The sequence below is a fragment of the Perognathus longimembris genome, chromosome 19 (genome assembly GCF_023159225.1).
Source record: "Perognathus longimembris pacificus isolate PPM17 chromosome 19, ASM2315922v1, whole genome shotgun sequence".
NCBI lineage: Eukaryota > Metazoa > Chordata > Mammalia > Rodentia > Heteromyidae > Perognathus > Perognathus longimembris.
In genome coordinates, this window is record NC_063179.1 from 5,297,153 (window position 1) to 5,316,212 (window position 19,060).

General features: G+C 59.2%; 1 protein-coding gene across 1 annotated transcript in view; it reads right to left on the reverse strand.

Moving 5' to 3' along the window:
• Window positions 1-10,023: 10,023 nt before the first annotated feature.
• The window catches only part of LOC125367523 (death associated protein), a 31,784-nt gene continuing 22,747 nt past the window's right edge, over window positions 10,024-19,060 (reverse strand). The window contains exons 3-4 of the mRNA XM_048368217.1: window positions 10,711-10,753; window positions 10,024-10,198 (exon numbers count right to left, since the gene is read on the reverse strand). Of these exons, the coding sequence (XP_048224174.1) occupies window positions 10,085-10,198; window positions 10,711-10,753 (157 nt within the window). The 3' untranslated portion in view covers window positions 10,024-10,084. The remainder of the gene's footprint in view (window positions 10,199-10,710; window positions 10,754-19,060) is intronic.

Here is a 19,060-nt window from a genome sequence, read left to right on the forward strand (position 1 = left end):
CGGGGCGCGTGCAGCCCGCCGCCAGCCCCACCGCCGCTGCTTTCCTATGCTTTTCCCTTTTTTAGCATTTGTGCGAATTACAAACCAGCCGGACGGACCATCTCCAAGGCGACGTGTCCCCCCCACCCCCCCACCCCCGCCGTGCGGGCGCGCAGGCCCGGGCTGCTCCCACACGGCACGCCCACCGCGGGCCACCGCTTTGTGAGACGGCAGAGCCCGGGGCCCACACGAAGGACCTAGGACGAGGCGGGCCGCCTCGGAGCCACCGCCGGCCTCTCGGATTCCCACGTGGGTGTGCTGCGCGCCCATTCCCACGTGGGTGTGCTGCGCGTCGATTCCCACGTGGGTGTGCTGCGCGACGCGTCCCGACGCCCTTCGAGTCACTGTTCTTCGCTGACGTTTTAAGGGAGCAGCTACAAAATCACGGGAAGGGTTTTGAGTTTTTAAAAGTTGTTTTTTTGGTTGGACCGATTTGGCCACTTTCTAAAGCCGGGACTGGGGCTGGAGCCCGGGGATCCCCGCTCTCACTTGGCTTTTTAACTCAAGGCACCACTTGAGCCACATCTTCGCTTCCAGATCTGAGCTGGTTCACCGGAGATAAGACTCTCGTAGGCTTCCCAGGCCAGCTTCGAACCATGGTCTCCCGGTCTCAGCGGCCAGGAGTGGCCAGGCTGACGGGCACGAGCCCCCGGTGCCAGCTGACCTGACGCCTTTTCCAGTGACTCCGCCGGACGATGGTGCCGAGAGCGGTTTCCCTCCGCCTAGCTCTAGGGAAGGCCGCGGCTCCTGTTGTGTCCACACAGCCCCAGCAGCACCTTGGGGGGTATTAGATCCACGTTCAGGAAGAATCCGTAAAGGACACTGCACCCCACAGGGGCTGCTGGAATCTTGGGGCTCCCTAAGCGTTCGCAGGAGCAGAGCTGATCTGACTGGAGCTTCCTGCGTTCTAATGGCGGTTGCGTGGCGTCGCCTGTATGTCCACGGGTCTGGGACTTAAAGGCGACCTTGTGATGTGTGGCGAGGGACAGACTTGGGCACCGGGGACCAGTGGTAGCGAGCCTGTTATCACGGTAGAAGCTGTTTTCTGAATGTAGAGCTCTGTCTTGTATAAAGATCCAGGAAACTTCTGGATGCTGTAAAGCTGTTGAATAGGGACAGAACTGTGCACACTTCTGGTTTTATTTTCAGGTGAGTATTTTTATAAAAGATGCTTTTCTATTTAGACCTCAGGGCAATCTTGGGACCTCGGAATGATTGAGCCCCGAAGCAGCTTCAGTTCGTATTCATGAGGTTCTTTATCCTTCAGTGAAATGTGATACTTTCCGGCAGAAAGAATGTGTTCTCCCTATTTGACTTCCAACAACACCCAACTTTTGTCATGTTTCAAAGAAGCTAAAAAACGATGTGACATAAAGACACAGGGAAATTAATGCTGAAATAATTAAGCATCATTTACAAAATAAACCTTTTCATGGTACACAAGTGTGGTATTTGGATCGACTTAGGTTTATAGATGGGAAGAAATGCATGGCAATTTCCAGTTTGTGCGTGCATGTGCGTGTGTGTGTGTGCGTGTGTGTGTGCGTGTGTGTGTGTGCGTGTGTGTGTGTGTGAGAGAGACCTGTTTGGATTGGGGTAGAGGTGCATGTTGTCATTTCCTCACATTTCCACTGAACCTCCTAAAGAGAAGGGCTTTACAACTGGGAGTTCGCCACAAATAAACACTTTCTCCATCACGCCCAGCCCACCTCCTCCGGAGAGGGGTCCGCGCAGTCAGAGTCCGGGTGTTGCAGTGGATTTATTTCATTTACATACACAGCCGGACCTCCTCATGCAGGTGGAAAGGGGAAGCGATGCAAAAGCAGCTCCCTGAAGGCGAGGGAGGGGCCCGGCCTGCATCCTGGCGGAGTTCCGGGACCCACCTGGGCCACGCTAGACCTGTGCTTCCCGTCAGCTTTGCCCGGGAGCCACCAGCTCCGTGTCCACAGCTCCGTGTCCACCCTCTCTGCACCTGCAAGTCCGCGCGGAAGGGTCGTGGCGCTGCACAGCGAGCTGCCCCAGCTTGGAGGCGGCCCTAACTCCTGCCTCCAAAGATTACTTCCCTCCACGGTGTAGCCGCTTCCCCCCACCCGGCACCTTCAAGAGAAATGGGCTTCAGACTTGAAGTGCACACATCTCTGGCTTTAGTTGTTCCTCAAAATCTTGAGGCCCGGGGCTGGGAATATGGCCTAGTGGTAGAGTGCTCGCCTCGTATACGTGAAGCCCTGGGTTCAATTCCTCAGCACCACATATATAGAAAAATGCTCGAAGTGGCGCTGTGGCTCAAGTGGCAGAGTGCTTTAGCCTTGAGCAGAAAGAAGCCAGGGACAGTGCTCAGGCCCTGAGTTCAAGCCCCAGGACTGGCAAAAAAAGAAAAAAAAAGCAAAACCCAAAATCTTGAGGCCCTATTTGGGGTGACTTCTACCAGTTGAGAAGAGCCTCTCTCGTTCTCTCTCTCTCTCTCCTTTTCCCCCCAGTGCTTAGAATCAGTCCCAGGGTCTTGCTAGGCCAGGCAAACTCTCTTACCCTCCCCCCCCGCAGTCCTTTATTTATTTTGTTCTTTAAATATGGGTCGCAGGGAGCATAAAACCTGGCGTCAGATTCACGTAAGCTTTGCCACCCAGTAGCTATGTGAACTAAGTATGCTATTTTACTTCACTGAATTTCAGATTCTACATCCACAAAGAAGGAGTACCTAGCAGGTGGAGGTGCCTGGTACGTAGTCAGTGCTCAGGACACGTGGTGGTGGTAATGGGGGCTCTGATGGTGGTTAGTGGGTTAACAGTGAGGAGAACGGCGGTGATGATGGTGCTGGTGATGGCGATGATGATGGAGGTGATGATGATGGAGGTGGTCATGATGATGGGGTGGCGGTGGTGGTAGCAGGTAAGGGATGGATAGGTGGTAATGGTGGTGAGTGCTACCAGCAATGGCGATTTGGACCCAGAACCTTTTCCAATAGCAAATGTCCGTCTCAGTGCCCTCATGATTAATGGAAGATAGTAGAACTCTGGCTAGGATTATGCGGCTTAAACAAAGTAAACATTTATCATGATCTCACTATGTTCAGGTTATGGCCTTGGAGAAATACCTGCTCAGCAAATGGATGCTGGTTCTCTTTTGTATATCTGAGAGTCAGTTCTGTGCCTGCGAGGTAATCACCTCGTGGTTTTGTTGTTAATGTTTTGGGGGGTCCCTTTGGTGTGCTAAGACCATCTGTGGGGATGGTTACAGGACCTAGTCAGCTGCAGACAGGGAGATGCTTCCGCCACGTCCTGTTAGCTTTGACCGGTATTGCTCGCGGCACACACGTTCACGGTGCAGAGAGGTTTCTAGGCTGTTCTTTAAGGCAGTGGAAGGGGCTGATTGCCAGGCCCGCCCTGTGCTTGCTGTGGTTTCCCTGCCTCCCTGCCGGGTCCGAGGACAGTCCCGTGCCTCCGCCCACCCCCTCAGCTTTGCTGCGTCTAACGCGCCAATCCGCACCACAGCCATTTGCGTTTCCGCTGCAGGGATGGAGAGCGCCCAGGAGCATGGGGGCTGCGTCGGCGACCCCCCCTCAACATGCTCTCACCCCAGAAATGGGGATGTGCCCCGCGTTTTCAAGGTTCCAGGTGGAGGGGAAGCCGCCTCCGACGGTCTCACGACATTACTTCAAGTCTTGTAGGGCAGGGCTCGGGTGTCGTGGGCATGTTGGGCGGGCTCGTGCCCTGTGTAGGGGGCTGCCCGGGGCCCCAGGGGCTATTTAGCCGCACCCCTAGTTTTACACCTGCTACCACCGACTCCCCTCCCCCGCTCCCCCTGTGTGACCAGCAGACGCATCTCCCAACAACGCCAGGGGTTCCCGGGGGGCGACGCCACCCTTGTCACCCAGGCGGTCCTTAGTTCTCGCTGTCTCTGGGGAGCAACACACACAGGTTCTGGTAATTTCCTTGGGGGAAAACAGAGTCCCCGTGCTACACGGTGTTGGGCGTTCTCTGTCGTGTGGCCGCGGCAGTACAACACGACCCTGCGGGAATGGAATTAAAGAAAGCACATTTAGGGCTTCCGGGTCGAGACCCGAACCCTGGAGATCAGATTACGTCATTGTATCCGATTTGGTGGGTTTGTTTTTCTTCCCTAGTTGACAAGTTGGATTTTTTTTTTTTAAATATGAAAAGGCATGGCAGCTAGATTTACAATAATATTTAGGATCAGGGAGAAAATAATTTCCTCTTGTCACGCACGTTCCTTAATTGAATTTGAGAGAGTCGGCCGTGGAAGAGCGAGTTCCAGGCCAGCCGGAACGCGCTGGAGCCACGCACACACTTGGCGGCGACCGAAGCCCGGCGGACCCACGGGGCTTCGCCACCCAGAGCCAATGAGCTCCAGGGGCCTCGGGGCCCCGATGCGTGGTTGGTTCTGAGGGCTGAGGGTTACATTTGAATCGGTGGATTGCCCTGCAGACAGCCTCCTCCGATCAAGGCTGCGCATCCTGAGCAAGAGGAGATTCTGCCGTGGATGAGCTGAGACCCCACTGCTACCCTCCCCCTCCCCCACCCCCCCCACGGCTCCAGCTCCCCACCGGCCCTGCAGGTGGTGGGCCTGAAGCCTCCGCCAGCCCAGGAGATGATTTCTTCCCTTTTGGTTTGGCAGGATTAGGCTTTGAACTCAAGGCCCCATGCTTGAAGACAGGCACTCACTCTACCGCTTGAGACACACCTTCAGCTTTAGTTATTATTATTTGGGCAAGGTGGTAAGAATGGTCTTGGATTATCTACTCGTGCCCCCTCGTACCTGGGAGTACGGGCATACACCAGTACACCGTGCATACACCAGTACACAGTGCATACACCAGTACACAGTGCATACACCAGTACACCGTGCACACACCAGTACACCGTGCACACACCAGTACACCGGGCTTACACCAGTACACCGTGCATACACCAGTACACCGTGCATACACCAGTACACCGGGCTTACACCAGTACACCGTGCACACACCAGTACACCGTGCTTACACCAGTACACAGTGCATACACCAGTACACCGTGCACACACCAGTACACCGTGCACACACCAGTACACAGTGCACATACCAGTACACCGTGCACACACCAGTACACCGTGCATATACCAGTACACCGTGCACACACCAGTACACCGTGCACACACCAGTACACCGTGCATACACCAGTACACAGTGCATACACCAGTACACAGTGCACACACCAGTACACCGTGCACACACCAGTACACCGTGTATACACCAGTACACCGTGCACACACCAGTACACCGTGCACACACCAGTACACAGTGCATATACCAGTACACCGTGCATACACCAGTACACAGTGCATACACCAGTACACCGTGCATACACCAGTACACCGTGCACACACCAGTACACAGTGCATACACCAGTACACCGGGCATACACCAGTACACCGGGCACACACCAGTACACCGTGCATACACCAGTACACCGTGCATACACCAGTACACCGTGCATACACCAGTACACCGTGCACACACCAGTACACAGTGCATACACCAGTACACAGTGCATACACCAGTACACAGTGCATACACCAGTACACTGTGCATACACCAGTACACAGTGCATACACCAGTACACCGGGCACACACCAGTACACCGTGCACACACCAGTACACCGTGCATACACCAGTACACCGTGCACACACCAGTACACTGTGCATACACCAGTACACAGTGCATACACCAGTACACTGTGCATACACCAGTACACAGTGCACACACCAGTACACCGGGCATACACCAGTACACCGTGCATACACCAGTACACCGTGTATACACCAGTACACAGTGCATACACCAGTACACCGGGCAGGAGGCCAAGCTTGGAGGCAGGAATGCAGAATGCATCCCGAGCCATGTGTTGATAGGTGATTTTGTTACTTGCAGACATCATGCAATTAATTGAATTAAATACAAAACGGGAGGGCTGTATTGCTCGTAAGTCTTCCGGTGGCATCGCACTCGTGTTGTGTGTGTGGCCTGCCATGCCTGAAAGCCGTGCGCGGTGGCTCCTGACTGTGTGTTCCAGTCCTAAGTGCGGGGACGCAGGCTCGCACACCTGCTTTGCAGAAGTTTCGAGCGCTGGGAGCCCCCCCCCCCCGCGGCCGCCTCCCCTCCTCCTTCAGTGGCATATGGCGGGCGGATCTCCCGGGAGCTCTGCTCTGCGAAGCCTCCTGGGTTTGGGGGTTTGCTTTGTGTTGATCCCGCAGCGGCCAGCAGGGTGCTAAGTCTTGGGGTGGGGTGGGGGGGGGGTGGGGGGGGGGCGGGGAGTTTACTTCTCAGTTGTGTGAAAAGCAGCGTTTACCCAGCACAGCAGCAGCTGCGCAGGCAGGAGACAGATGCTGGGAAAAATAACGAATTGCAGACCCGCCGGGCTGGATGTTGCCCGCTTACGCCAGTTCTGGGCTGCCGGAGCTGGGGGTCCCCTCCCTTGCCCCTCCACTCCCGTGCACGCAGGGGGTCCCCCCCCCCCCCGCACCTCCGGGACGGGTCTCCAGGCAGGGCAGGGCTGTTGAGTCGTGGGCCCGTCTGTGTCTGGCCACTGGGAGCTCGAGGCCCCTCGGCTCAGCTCAGGTTCCCACCCCTGCGGCCGCCGGCTCCTCCTGGCGTTGGCCGTGACCGAGCCCCATCGCCACGCCAGGGGCAGATGGCCGGGCCACGCGGGCTCCGGCTCACCGCGCGAGGAAGTGCCGATCGCCCGCCGGCACCGTGCCGGGCTCTGATGATCGCCGGCACCCGTTACTACCTGACTCTTTTATTCCAGCCATCTTGGTGAAATGGCATTTCACTGTGGCTTTAATTTACACTTCCCTGGTAACGGGAAAGGAGCACCTTTCTTATGGGCCATTGATGTCTCCTATTTGGAGAAATGTTTGCTCGCAGTGACTTTGTTTTTGGGTGCCGGTCCTGATGCTTGAACTTGGGGCCTGGGTGCCGTCTCTGCACTCTTTTTGCCCAAGACTAGTGTCCTACGACTTGAGGCACAGCTCCACTTTCGATTTTCTGGTGGCTCCTTGGCGATAAAGAGTTTTACAGACTTTCCTGCCCGGGCTGCCTTCGAACTGCCATCCTCAGCCTCCTGAGTAGCTAGGATGGCAGGTACAGCCAGCGGTGCCCGGCGCCAACACGGACCTTGGACCCTGGACGCTGCCGTGGAGTTTCCCCACCCGTGAGCAGGACAGATTGCTGACGGGCACTGTCACACAGAAAAACCGGCAGAAACACGGCGGCTCCCCAGCCGAGGCCGAGTGTGGCCGAGTGTCGCGAGCTGCCGGGCCCAGGCACAGCAGCCTCCGTGCCCGGGGCTCCTCTTCCCCGGTCTCCTCTGTTTTGCCTTCTGTGCCCAGTCACGGTGAGGAAATCTCACAGGGCCTTTCTGCAAAGCGGCTTGCGGGAGCCGCTACGCCGTGAGCTGGGCGCCGGGGTTTGGCTTTGCAGCGCCGGGTGGTGGTGTGGGTTGAACAGGGTCCTGACCCGCAGGACTTGCGCACGGGTCGTGGTTGCAGACGAGGACTTCGCGGGCCATTCGCGTGGATCCGGCCGTGCGGGAGTGGCGAGGCCATGAACTGACCCGCCGCGTGGGGTCCACGGAGAGGGGCGACGGACACAGAGGCTCACGGAGGGAGACGGCCACGCGGCCACGCGGCCCAGAGTGGATCTTGCTGCTACCAAGCAGCCCGAGAACAGCAATGCTGGCCGACACCTCGAGGCCGGAGGTCAGTTTCCGCCCTTAGGGGCCCCAGAGGGAGGGGGGGGGCCCTGCCCACACTGCCGTTCTTCAACTGCTTCCCCCTCAACGGAGAGCACATTTGGAGATACTGGGAATCTGAACTCAGGACCTTGGCGCTTACTAGGTAGGTGCTCTACCACTCGAGTCACACCTCCAGTCTGGCCTCGTGCTGCGCTGCTCCAGGGTGTGGTCCTCTGTCATGAGGACACGCGTGTGGAGGAGCAGGTGTGCGTGGAGATGGGAAAAGCTCTGGCTCGGTCCTGGGCCTCATTTGCTTGGCGTTCCCACCATCGCTTATCACTTAGCACAGCTTGGCGCCCTACGATACACAATGAGTAAGAGCATTGGCGTGTCTTCCATGTGGTACGGGAGGCAGGAGGGACACCTGGCCGAGGGCCAGCCATCGGGGGCTGCGGATTCCAGACCTGTCCCGCGCAGCTTGACAGCGGCGTTTGCTTGTCTTCCTCCTGTGCTCTGGACCTTCTGAGACAAGCACGTGCCTTGCGTATCCAAAGCCGCGGGCTTACCGGGAATGATTCTCTTTTAAATGTGTCCCCCCACCCCCCCCCCCCCCGCCCCGGGCCAGCCTGGCACGGGACCAGCCGCCGGCCCAAGTCATAAAGCTTCAGCCCGCTGCATTAAGCTTTTCATTCACTGACAATTACGGTAGCTGATTACACTCGAGGTGCCAGGTGTCCAACCGTTCACCTCTGTGTGTGGGCAACGAGCTTGGAAAATACCCACCACGTGTGTGTGCGTGTGTGCGTGCGTGCGTGTGCGTGTGCGTGCGTGTGCGTGCGTTTCTGAAACCATTTGGCATCCCCCGTAAGATGTAAGGCGGAAGAACAACAAACCAAGAGAAGACATGCGGGGGGTTTTTAATCATCATTGTTATTCTTGAGAAGTCAGTGATGGAGAAGGTCGTTCTGGACAGCAGCGTGTGGTTGTCGGTCCAGCGTCCGTCCGGCTGGCCGCGCCCAGGGCCCGCACCTCTGGACGTGGGGCCATGGATGCTTCCGGATGTCATGGCGGGCGCCGGATGGCCCGAGCCGCCTGGGTCACGCCGGCACGCGTGGGTAAGGCACGCACAGGGCACCGGGCCCACGCCTGCTTCTTGTAAGCCCAGCACCAGGCACCAGGCACTGGCTGGGAAATGCGGGGTGCCGGGTCCCTCCGTCGGGGAAGGGGGGGGGGGCACCGGGGACGCGCGAGGCCTGGCGATGGTGCTCAGGGGGGCTGGCTCTACAGACGCCGCTCCCAGCTCCACAAGGCCCGCGGCCAACCCCGCCGTGCCGTGCCGGGGAGCCAGGCGCGCCCTCTCCACGAGCAGCATTCTGGAAGCTTCCAAAGCAGGGAATGCTGTAGCAGCCATGAGCCAGGGGGCAGAACAGGGCAGCCTGGGGGTGGGGGTGGGGGCAAAGACAGGACCTGGAGGATCTGAGGTGCCCAGGGTGGAGGGTCTGGGTGGACCTGTGCTGGGGTGGAGGGTGGGGGGGGCAGCAGGCGGCTGCGTTCTCCCTCCCAGAGGAAGGAGGGCTTCAGGTCCCTGGGGGGGGGCGGAGGGGGCGTTCTCCGCCATCTTTTCACACATTCAACTCTCTCCCATACCTGCTTTTCTCTCTTCTACCCTGGACACCTGCTAAGCGCCCAGGCAGCTCTTTGGTGAGTCTGGGGGTACCCCCTCCCCTGCCCCCCCATCCCGGGGAGCCTGTCTGAACTGGAGCAGACCGGGTGGCATTTGGAGGACAATGACTCCGGGAATGAAAGCGGACTTCAAGCTGCCTGCTGGGTCACCCACACGGCGGGGGGGTGGGGTGGGGTGGGAGGGGGGGAGAGGCGGGGGGGGAGGGCTCCCGGGTCACGGGGTGGGGGACGGACTCAGTACCATGGCGACTCGTGGCTTATTCTACCGCATTTCCTCCTGCTAACCAGCACGAGGCCATTGCCTCCCCCTCCTCACACGTGTGTGCGCCCTTCTGCTTTCAGGGAGGGGCAGGGCCGCCGTTCCCCCCGCGCCAGCGCAGACTTAGGGCGGCAGTGAGGACTTCCTCTTCCTGGGCGCACGGGGCACCTGGGGGGGGAGGGGCCCTGCTCCCATGCCCGGCCCCCGCCGCCTACCGGGTGAGCCGTTTCTCATTTGATTGTGGAAGTTTAGGAGCAGGGAGGAGCTTGGCCCCGGTCTCGTGGCCGCACGCGCGGGGCCGTGCGGGCTGCCGGGGTGGGTGGGGGGGGGGCTGCGGTGGGTGGGTGGGGGGCCGGGGGGCGGCTTGCGGGGTCACTTGCGGGGCTGCTGGATGTTCTGGGTCCTGGGGGAGGCGTGCTTGTCCATGGAGGCGTGGGGCTTCTGGTGGGCCACCTGGGCGGCCGCTGGGGGGAAGTCCTTGTCGCCCTGTGGGGAGCCGGGGAGACGCGTGCTGAGGAGCCGGGGAGGGGGACCCGCGGGATGATGGGGCGCAGGGCCTGCCGTGGCCGGAGGATGGGGGGGGGTCGGTGGCTTGGAGGGGCCCCTCACTTGTGCTGTTTGTGACCAATCACCAAACCCACAGTCTCCTGCTGGCACGACCCGCCAGGAAAGGCACAGGACGGGGAAGGAGTCAGACGGGGCCCGCTGGGTCACTCCCACAGAAGGTTCTGGATGTCCTCAATGGGGCAGTGGGGTGGGGCATAAATGAATGGATGTGACTGAGCACTGTTCAACTCAGGGACACATTTTCATTGCATATAGCTGTCATGTGTCACAACATGCCCTCCCTCCCTCCCTCCCAGGCCAGCGGCTTTGGCTGGGGGCTCTACCCAGTTCCGACCGCAGGAGCACGCTCCGTGAGGGAAACACCATCCCCAGACAGGGGCCGGGCCTACCCCCCCACCGGGAGATGCCACGGGGCAGCTCGGAGCACTTACCCGGGCAATCACGCCGGAGATGAACACGGTGGGCTTAGGAGGGCTGGAAAACAAGAGGAGGCGTGGATTTAGTGACGCGATTTGCGATAGGGGAGCAGGGACGACGAGAATGTGGCCATCCATCTTCCAGGGTGCACAATGAGCCTTTCAGCAAGCCAGGAGACGGGAGTCTTCCTCTGTTGCTCATTGCGATGCCCGCGTGATGGGCCCTGGGCCCGTTCTGGGGGGGGAAAGAAGGGGAATCCCTGTGCCCCCACCACGTGGGAGGTGAGGTGTTGAAAAAGAAAATCAAAACAGCCACATGCCGGCAGCTCACACCCACGGAGACCTTCGGAACTGCGGTTCAAAGCCAGCCTGGGCAGAAAAGAAGTTTGCGAGAGTCCATCTCCAGTTAACCAGCAAACTGCACAAGTCGGGGGGTGTGGCTCAAGTGGTAGAGCGCCGTTAAACGCTGTTCACGAGCAAGAAAGCGGAATGAGAGCGCCAGGTTCTGAGTTTCAGGCCTGGTACCAGCACAGAACAAAAGCAAAACAACAACAAGAAAACAAAAAGAAACGTGCCCCAAGAAGGAGCCTGGGCGGGGTTGGTCTTGCACCTCTGAGGGTCAGCTTGCTTCAGGGCAGACCATTTGCTGCCTTGCCATTCAGCAGTGCGAGGTACAGGTGCAATAGGAAGTCACGACCCACCTCCAGAACATTCTCCTTATCCCCTCCCCAAATTCTGTCTCACGAACACCGAGAGCCACGCCCCCGCGAAGCCTGCAGGCACGTCTGCTTCGAGCCGCCTGGCGGGTCCCCGGCAAGCTTTGCCCCAAGCCCCAAGGCCCGGCCTTTCCCACCCCTAGTTCGCAAGCTCTTTCTTCAACGTGTGTGATCTGTTGGTCAGAGCGGTCTAGCAAAGGCTTCCCGAGCTCTCCGAGGTAGGGAAGCTACGCAGCAGTGCACAAGTGAGAAAGGCCTGGCCACGAGGCTGGGTGCATGGCTGTGCCCAGAGAGGAAAAAACAACCCCCACGCAGCCTGGCTGGGAGGTTCACGTGCTTTGACACCATGGAGCCTGAAGTTCCCCCCGAACTCCAACGCGGCCATCACCGGACTGGATGCCAACATTCCGCCCGACTCCGAGTCCCAATGACTGCCGCTCCTGCCCATCACCGACATTTTCCGTGCTCCAGGACTCCCAAGCGGCCTCGCCGGCAGGGGTCTGGAACAACACGGCTGTGTTTCTGGCTACAAGGTGACATTTCTGGGCACAGGCCTCGCCCTAAGAGGCCAGGGCAGGAGCCCCGGGGGGGGGGGGCTGTCCCCGGTGTGCGTGTGCGCTGGGCCCCGCCGTTCTGTGGACCTGGGGACGGCCTGATGGCTCCCAGCGACACACACACACCACACACACACACACACACACACACACTTGCGCTTCCTGCTTGGCGTGGCCGTCCATCACGGGTGCAACTCCACTCCAGTGTGGCACCTCTTCCCGGGCAGGGCAGGGCCTCGGGCGGGAGGAACGCTGGCTGGCCCGGCCTCCGGCACGGCTTCAAGTGGCTTCTGTTTCCACCCCTTTCCTCAGCTGTGCTCGAGCACAGCTTCCAGTTAGATGCCGAGAAGACACCCCGCCAAGCCAGTGCAGGGGGCTCTGGAAGGACTCGCGGCTAATGTCACGCGCACGAGACCCGCCGGGCACCCGCTGCCCCGCTGCCCCGCCCGGCCCTGCTCTGGTGGGAGATGAGCAGCTTTCGAGATGCTGTTGGCTCTGCTTTCTCTAGAGGAGGGGGCGATCTAAGAGGGTAACAGTTACTCTTCGTGGATCACCTACTGTGGGTACAACACCGCGTTACGTGCTTGGGGAACTAGCCCATGGAACCTTCTTCTCCAGTGTTGTTGCCATTTTATAGATAACAGTGAATCAGAGAGTCAGCATCTCCCTGAAGGCTGCACAGTGTCGCTGGAGCAAAGCCTGTCTAGGGCCTATGGTTGTGGCCATGAGTTCAAGTCCCTCATTTGGGAGGGCCTCACGTGGAGGAGGAGGAGGAGGAGGAGGTGGAGGAGGAAGAGTAAGGGCTTCTGTCCCAGGTCAAAAGAAGAGGCGGGATCCAAGCTGGTCCTAAGGGTGGGAACTCTCCATCACTTTCCCCTCCACAGGATGGAAGACTTCCAGCCGTGCCGGGCAGTGTCAAGGGAGGGGCCTGCTTTCGCTAGCTTCGTCCTGGGTACCGCAGACAGGCTGGTGGGGAGGGCACACCGCCCCCTTGGCAACCTGGAAACAAGTTCTCAAGCCTCATTTCAGCCGCTCGTGGAACCTGTTGAAAGAATACATTCCCACCTGGAATGCTTTCGAATCATTTCCCAGTAACTAGATGGAAAGCAAATCCTTCCCTGCCCATTTTGAATTCTTGGACTATGCTTCTGGCCTGGTCTTAATTTATTGGGGCTATTCATTTTCTGGGCACCAGAGTAGTCATTAGCGCGGCTGGTCGGCAGAGGGGAGCGGCCGTTTCTCCGTGAGGTCATTCTTCTGAGCCTCGGCCGGGCTGGCCCAGGTGCTGAGGACGCACGTGCCCAGCAGGTGGCGCTGCCAGTCCTCCGAGGACGGGAGAAGGCTGACCAGGGCGGTCACCAGGCTGGGCGGAAGCTGGGGTCCCTTCTCCTTAAGGTCCCCCAGACGGTCGGGGGAGCCTGAACGAAGGTGAATCAGCGCGATGCCCGCGCAGGAAGCGGGAGTCTAGGCCGGAGAGAACACGGTCTAGAGCCGGGGATGTGGTTTTGTGACGGGCACCCACTGCTCCAGTGCTTCTGGGTGGGTAGAGCCACGTGACTCCTGTACCCCTGTCCCCTGGCCCCCCCTTACGGCGTTGGAGCCCACCCCAAGCCGGGGGCGGGGGCAGAGCCTGCGCGATCAACGTGTTCCATTCCCTCAGGATGGGCGAAGGAGCTGCTGGCTGTTTTAAGAGCCATCTTCCCTCCCCCCCCACCCCCCCACTTAAAAGTAGAGAAGCCCCGGACTTCCCAGGGCCTCTGAAGAATCCAGGGTACCCACCCACCCTGAGTTTTGCTCACTCCTTTGTTCTAAGCACCCCGGGGCAGGTACCACAGGCAGGAGGAAATTACATGGAGGAAGGGGTCCCCTAGTACCCACTCAATTGCAGCTGCCTCATCTATTTCAGACAGTATGGGGCAATGCACAATCACGACCCCCCTCCCCCCACTGCAGACTTCGCTAAAGAAGACATCTTTTAGGATAAACACAGCCTAGCATCAAAGAAACACATTTCAGAGTCAACACAGGTACTGCACCTGCCGCACTCAGTGATGGGCTGGTGTGTGGGGGGGTGTTCTGCTGTGGTGAGCTCTCAGCTTCCCTGCTAGAAGAGGGTGGCAGCCCCCACGTACGCCCAGCCCCGACGGGTCCTCTGATGCTCGGAAAAGTCTAGAACTGGCTAGGAAGTGTCTGTGCGCCACACAGGAAAATGTGCCCAGCACAGCCGGAGAATGACCCGTGCAGTCACAAGACTACAGCTAGGATGGCCGTAGAGAAAGCTGCGTAAGGGCTGAGTGGGGACGGCTAAAGCTGGTAGAGTGACTGTCTAGCAAGCATAAAGCATCTAGCCCCCCCTCTCCGTCCTGGGGCTACGCACCTAACGCCCCCCTCCCCCCTCTGTCCCGGGGCAAGGCACCTAGCTCAGGGCAGAGCTCGGGCCAGGGTCCAGTGCATGGGGTGACTCTCCCTTGCTGGACTCCGTAGCCATCCCCACAGCGCTCCTTCCACAGGCCTGGTGGCTCAGGCGGCCAGGAGCAGCCCGGGCCGCCCCTCGCAGGCTGGACAAGGCCCACCTCCGGGAAACACGACGCCGAGCACGGACGAACTCGAGTCATGCTGCGATCCTGTCACCGGGAGCGCCTAGGGGGAGGGCGGGCCGATTCCCACGCCGGGGAGGGTGCTCACGAGTGGACTGTCACGCCAGTGCGCTTTCCTCTTCCACCAGCGTCTACTCCGAGTGAGGGAAGTGCAAGAACAGAGCGCCGGGCTGCCCAGGGAGCCGGTGACAGCTGCCAACCCCTCTCACAGTGGAACGAGGCCTCGCCGCCTTGTCGGCCCCCAGCTGTGGGGGACACTGGGAGGACCTGACCTGCTGGTAGTGACCCTCCCGGAGTTCAAGCCCCGTGACTGACAAAAACAAACCAACCAAAACAACCCCAAACCAAAAACAAAACCCAAGAACCCTGTTTCTCTGGGTCATGTGCTGTTGGCCCTGTACTGCTCTGCACCGTGTTATTCCAGACCAGAATGCCCGCCTGACCACCTTGCGTCAGGGGAAGGTCAATACAGAATTGTTCTAGAGGGCTGGGAACGGGGCTTAGCGGTCGAGCGCTGGCCTAGCATGCACGAAGCCCTGGGTTCGATTCCTCAGCACCACATACACAGAAAAAGATGGAAGTGGCGCTGTGGCTCAAGTGGTAGAGTGCTAGCCTTTAGTAAAAGCAGCTCAGGGACAGGGCTCAGGCCCTGAGTTCAAGCCCCAGGATTGGCAAAAAGATGCAGGAGCAAAGTGCCTGGGTAAAACCCGTCTGCAGCTCTATGGCTTGTTTCCCAACGACTGGTGAAGCCCGGCGCGGAGGACTGGCTCTGAGCACGGAAAGGCGGAGTTCCCTCCTGCACGAAGCGCACGGGTGAATCAGGAGTTCTTTTCCAGCTCAAGAAGCAATTTGTTGCTTTTCCTCAGCACTTGCCTCAATAAGGAACCGATCTGAATATAAAGAAAACACTGGCATCTTTATGGCTCAATAACAGGGCCAAGAGAGCCCTTAAACGGCTGTCGGGACCTAAGTACACACATTTTCTGCACTGTGGTTTTCAGAAATGATTGCGCTGGCAGATGGCATTGTGTTTTGTCTTCCGTCCTTTTCAAACAGAAACAAACAAACAAAAAAAGGCAAAGGGCTCGGGTGGCCTGCGGTGACCCCTGCCACCAGCAGAGGGCGGGGACACTTAATGTGGGGAGCGAATCAGGCCTCGGGTACCACAGGCCTGGCGGGAGAGTTGAGTTGAAGGGGCCTGTGGTCACTAACAGCGCCTTCATTCAGTCCTGAAGATGTGGCAGGACGACCAGGTCTGGTCACTCCAAGCGGATCCACCATTCCAGAAAGATCTTCAGCTTTACTGGGGCTCTCAATCAAGACTCCCTCCCTCATGGAGACACACTAGCGTTCCCTCTGCCTGCCTGCTATGACCTTCGCCTGTGAGCCAGCTGCTAGATGCCGACCTCGGAGGCTGCCCACATGCCGCCTTCCCGCCGCTTTCCTCGACCCCCACGCGGAGGGCGGGGCTGGGGTCTTCCCGGCCGGCTGCCGTGAACACTTCCCGTCCACCGTAAGGACAGCAGTGCACGTGGTTGCACACCCAGCGCCCAGCGTGGTGCTCAGCAAATGCACACAAGGAGCGCGGTTGGCCAGGGGGCGGCCCTTTGCTGCTCGGTTCCCAGGCGTCGTGTGCGTGGCGAGCCTCGGAGTCTGCAGCAGTGATTAGCGATGTGCAGACTGAGCTTTGCTGTTCACAGTCTGGCCGGAGTGGGACACCGTCCCGGCGTTGCCAAGCAGCCAGGCTCCCCCTCCTGGGTCCTCTGGGCCCTGGAAGCCCGTGGCCATTTCTCCACCTTTCGGTAGGGGGCTGGGGCTAAGCCCTTCTGCAGGGAGTCGGTCAAATCTCCGTCACTGAAGGTGAGTGGGAGGGTTCCCTGGGGGGCAGCCTTGTTAAAGACCACTCTGGGGAGACTGAGTAAACAGATGGGGCAGGAAAGGACTGCCCTACTCTCCTGCTGGTGGCCAGGAAGGGCTGCACTTCCCTACAAATAAAATTCTACGATGGCTTAGACACGGCAGGAAATGAGGTCCGATTCAGCTCAGAGGCAGCTCACGGTGGCGCTGTAGGATGTCCCTCAGGGCAAACGACCCAACCCAGGGCCACAGGGGCCGTGCCGTCCAAGGCGCGTCCTCAAGACGCAGAGCTGCGGCCGCCATCACGCGTACGAGGGCCGGGCGGCCGGCGCCTCAGCCCGATTCTCAAACCCTGCGGAGGGGGCTGGGGACGTGGCCTAGCGGCAAGAGTGCTTGCCTCGTATACACGAAGCCCTGGGTTCGATTCCCCAGCACCACATATATAGAAAGCAGCCAGAAGGGGCGCTGTGGCTCAAGTGGCAGAGTGCTAGCCTTGAGCAAAAAGAAGGCAGGGACAGTGCTCAGGCTCTGAGTTCAAGGCCCAGGACTGGAAAAAAAAAATCAAACCCTGCAGAACCCAGGTCTTAATTCTGCAATTCCCTTCTCACATAGGGCCATTGTGCCATCACAGTCACTGGTGGTGTGTGTGTGTGTGTGTGTGTGTGTGTGTGTGTGTGTGTGTGTGTGTGTGTGTGTGTGGCTACTCTGACGAAGCACACTGATCACTGAACACGAAGAGCAGGGGAGTATACCCACTGGCTGCGGGCACCGAAGGGAAGGTTCTTCTTAAGAATAACAGGCCAATCCAAGCACTCCAGGCCGGGAGTGGACTGGCTGGCCTTCTGTCCAGGCCGGGAGTGGACTGGCTGGCCTTCTGTCCAGGCCGGGAGTGGACTGGCTGGCCTTCCGGGCAGGAGGCCGGGAGTGGACTGGCTGGCCTTCTGTCCAGGCCGGGAGTGGACTGGCTGGCCTTCCGGGAAGGAGGCCGGGGGTTCGCGGGGAAGGCCCGTACGGCCGGCCGCTCCCCGCACGCCACACGGCTCCCGCGTCAGCCGCCGGCTCGTGGGATCCTATTTTCGAATTCTGCAAGTACCACTTAGAGGGAGCGGCCCGCGATGTGAGCCCTAAAAAGCCGCTTCCCCCTAGCAATGGAAAGAAATAAACCCGAGGACCCATAAGGGGTGGGTGAGTGACTCAGCTCTCGGGAAGTTGCTATAAATATGCCAGGTAATTCAGCAACTCACAAGGGACCGATAACAACAAGGTTCCTCAGGCTTGTGCACTATGGCTGGCTCGGAGGTAGCCAGCATCCGGGGCTTGTGCCAGATGCCGCGACGTCACAGCCTGGGTGTGGCGTCTCCGGGGAGCCCTCCCCCTGGCTGGCCACCCGTGGTGGGGACCCAGCAGGGCCGTCCTGGGTGATGGGTGTGGAAGGACTGACGGGCCTGCGGGGGACAGAGGGACCGGGAGCCTCGGCACTCGTGCCTCGTCGGCGTGGAACCCTCGGCGTGGGACCCTCACAGGGCACAACGAGCTCTTGCCTTGGCCAAGCAGGATGATCCGGGAATTCCTTCCCCACCGCCGGCCCATCTCAGCCTTCCCGGGGCTGACCGGCCTGCTGCCCGGTCAGCCTGGCTGCGCCCACCCTGGGTCCCTGGATCTTCCGTGTGTGTGTGTGTGTGTGTGTGTGTGTGTGTGTGTGTGCAAGCGCACATGTGCATTTTCATGTACACATACCCATGACCTCTTCCCATGGGGATTAAGAAGCTCACTACAAACAGAGACAGACAGATACACACACACTCTTAAACAATATTGGCTTTTATAGTATGCTGTGCATTCTACTAACAGTCTCTGCTCCCTCTTCACTGTTTAAAAATGCCGCGATCAGCTCAGGCCTGTAATCCCAGCTACTCAGGAGGCTGAGATCCGAGGACCGTGGTTCAAAGCCAGCTCACACGGGGAAGTCCATAGGACTCTTCTCTCCAAGTAACCACCAAAAATCTGTTAGTAGAGTGAGGGCATAAGTGGTAGAGCGCTAGCTGTGCGCAAAAGAAGCTCAGGGACAGTGCCCAGGCCCTGAGTTCAAGCCTCAGGGCTAGCAAAACAAAACAAAAGCAAAGCTGATAGCCACTCACTAAGCCCGCTTCACGGCCAGGCCTGGTGTGGACAGCACAGCAGGGCTGTTGTGGGAACATGTCGGAGTGCCCACGCCTGTGTTTCTCAGCGACCGTGGGCTGCGGCCACACTCTGCGTGTTATGCACTGGGTATGCTCTAGGTGGGCAATGTCCCCTGCCGGCCCGGCTGGGCCCCCCAGTGGGTGGCACTCTTCTGGGGGCGGGTAGGGGGCTGGCTGAAGGACGCAGGTCACTGGGGAGTGGTTTCTTGTCCCAAGCCCCCCTCTCGTATGGCTTCCTGTCAGGAGGTGACTGGGCTGGGCCTCATGCTCCTTCCCATGATGCTCTGCAGCCAGAATCAACACAGCCCAGGACAGTGGACTGAAACTTCTAGAGCCACGAGCCAAAATCAATAATGCCTCCCCATCGGTTGTTTTTCTCAGGTATTTCTGCCAGCCATGGAAAAAGTGACTAAACACACTCCCACGTGACAGGCCCATAGCTCATTCTCAGAGCCCGTAAC